The following is a 2370-nucleotide window of genomic DNA, read 5'->3' on the forward strand; positions in this document are numbered from 1 at the left end:
CCTTGAATTTACGGTTCTTCTTCTTAAACAAAGAATAATGGAAGCCCAACAAAGATTTGTGAATTTATCCTTATTAGTTTCAAACAGTGCAAACTCTACAATAACCACCCATGTGACACAGAGTCCAAAAGTATTGAAAGTACCAAAACAATATGGGAGCCAGTGTGGGGTTAGAATGTGTTTGTTTTTTTATCTCCTTATCCGGTTCCCCTGGGGGGTTCATATTCATGGAAATCCCCTTTAAACAAACAGTAAATTAGAGCATTATTAAAATAGTATTGCAGAGCATCGTGCTGCCTCTGATTGTTATATTGGTACTTAGCAGAGAATGCAAAGACAAATGACAACTTCATTCCCTAAATTCGAAGCTCCAAAAATCTATATCACTGTACAAGGCAAACAATAAAGGGGACACGGCATTACTGCCACGCCACTCAGGATGTCATTATCTTTGTTAGTTAAACATCCCAGTAGGCCTACATGTATATACACAGCATAATAATCTGAATGTCTCCATACATTGGGTCTATTGGCATCCACTTTTTTTGTTTCCTCTGAGCCAGCACTGTAGAATTATAGGTTGTACTTGATGGCCTTTAACCTTATATAGACTATACTATGATATTTAATTTGTCCATTAGATTAGTTTGGACAAAGATATCTTAATAATGAGCAACGTGTGCTCAGCATTTTTAACTGATTAGAAGGCACTTTTTTTCTAAGGCAAAAGAATGACCCAGCAATAATGGAGAATGGGTGGACCTTATCTATGCCCCTAATAAAAGGAGAATCCCGTTCATGACTTCACTGTCATTCCCAGTGTATAGCAGCACTAGACAAACCAGCCATCATGGTTCATTGGACTGCTGAAGAGAGAGCCGCCATCACCTCCACATGGAGCAAGGTCAATGTTGAGAAGGACGGCCAAGAGACCCTGGCCAGGTAATACACATGTAGAACTATATGTATTCAGAATATGCTATATTGTTATTCATTTTATTTACATCATTGTCATTACTTGTCAGTTGAACTGCAGCTTTATAACAAATTAATTTTTATTCTCTTACACGTCAATATGCCTATTATATTGTATTACTTGGCTGCTAAGATAAGATAGATAAGATAATCCTTTATTAGTCCCACAGTGGGGAATGTCATAACTCCTTTTACCAGTCATTTAAGTTAAAAGAGTTGTTATAATCTGAATTTGTAGAAAATTATTATCATACTTAATTTTTCCATACTTCTTAAAACATTCAGGCTGCTTGTTGTATATCCCTGGACCCAGAGATATTTCAGCTCTTTTGGAAACCTCTCCAATGCCACCGCCATCAATGGCAATGCCAAAGTGAAGGCTCATGGCAAGAAGGTGCTGACAGCTGTTGGCAGTGCCATCCAGCACTTGGATGATGTCAAGCATCACCTGGCTGCCCTCAGCAAGTCCCATGCCCAGGAGCTCCATGTGGACCCCGAGAACTTCAAGGTATAACATTTCTAAATAACATAAGTAAATTTCGTTTCTATTCTATATAAACATTGCTTGCAAATCCCTCTGAGAATTCAGTTACTATAATGCCATACTTACTATAGTATATGTGAGATATTAACTTCACACACATACGTATGTACATATATATTACAGCTATAATTTTTTACATTCAACTGAATATTTTTTATTTCATTTCACAGCGTTTGGGAGAAGTTCTGGTCGTCGTCTTGGCCACCAAGTTGGGATCTGCCTTCACCCCTGAGGTCCAGGCTGCCTGGGAGAAGTTTGTCAATGTCCTGGTGGCTGCTCTGAGCCATGGATATTTCTAAACGACTTTTATGAGTAGCTATGAGTAGTCATACCATCCATGTATAAAGTAGCTTGCAGTCTGTAAAATAAAATGCTATTTTCAAATTAAAACAACCCAAGCTTCGTGTTCTTGCTTTTTCATTCTGTAAATATCATTGTCAACTGTTTATATTCAAGAAGGCCATCTTTGTTTTTTTTTATTGTCCCTCTGGTACCTAAACATAAAGCATGTGCAACATCCCCCACCGGGGCCTAGCCCTTGAGGTGAGGCCTGGAGTCAGCCGGGGCCCGCGGTACCGGAGTGGCTGGCGGTTGCGGCCTAAGCACGCTATTGTCACGGTGCTTGGTACAGGGGAACCGGAGGGCTGTCCTACAGCCTGGCAGGTCTCCAGCAGGGTGGTGTTGGCAAGAAAAGATGAGGGAGCGGCTGCTATAGCGGATCTCCCTGGGGCAACCCCTTAATGTCCCGAGTGTGAGTCTCTGGGTGATGGACAGGGTGCCGGTGATGAGGGTAGTTGTAGTAGCAGGGACCAGACGGAGACAGAGGTTGAAGAAAACAACTTACAGTTCGT

At 41.0% G+C, this 2370-nt stretch overlaps 1 protein-coding gene across 1 annotated transcript; it reads left to right on the forward strand.

Annotated features, from left to right (window-relative positions):
• Nucleotides 1-748: 748 nt before the first annotated feature.
• LOC140076233 (hemoglobin subunit beta-2-like) lies at nucleotides 749-1860 on the forward strand. The gene is made up of 3 exons (XM_072122748.1): nucleotides 749-942; nucleotides 1261-1483; nucleotides 1690-1860. Exons 1-3 carry the CDS (start codon nucleotides 851-853, stop codon nucleotides 1816-1818), a joined length of 444 nt encoding a protein of 147 aa, XP_071978849.1. The 5' UTR covers nucleotides 749-850; the 3' UTR covers nucleotides 1819-1860.
• The last annotated feature ends 510 nt before the right edge of the window (nucleotides 1861-2370 follow it).

Source organism: Engystomops pustulosus, chromosome 8, assembly GCF_040894005.1.
Source record: "Engystomops pustulosus chromosome 8, aEngPut4.maternal, whole genome shotgun sequence".
Classification (NCBI taxonomy): Eukaryota; Metazoa; Chordata; class Amphibia; order Anura; family Leptodactylidae; genus Engystomops; species Engystomops pustulosus.

Excerpts from the sequence above, each read along its gene's own strand:
- LOC140076233 (XM_072122748.1), top strand. The coding sequence starts at position 851 with ATGGTTCATTGGACTGCTGAAGAGAGAGCCGCCATCACCTCCACATGG. Across the intron at positions 943-1,260 it reads GGCCAAGAGACCCTGGCCAG|GCTGCTTGTTGTATATCCCT; the intron begins GTAATACACATG and ends TAAAACATTCAG. Across the intron at positions 1,484-1,689 it reads TGGACCCCGAGAACTTCAAG|CGTTTGGGAGAAGTTCTGGT; the intron begins GTATAACATTTC and ends TTCATTTCACAG.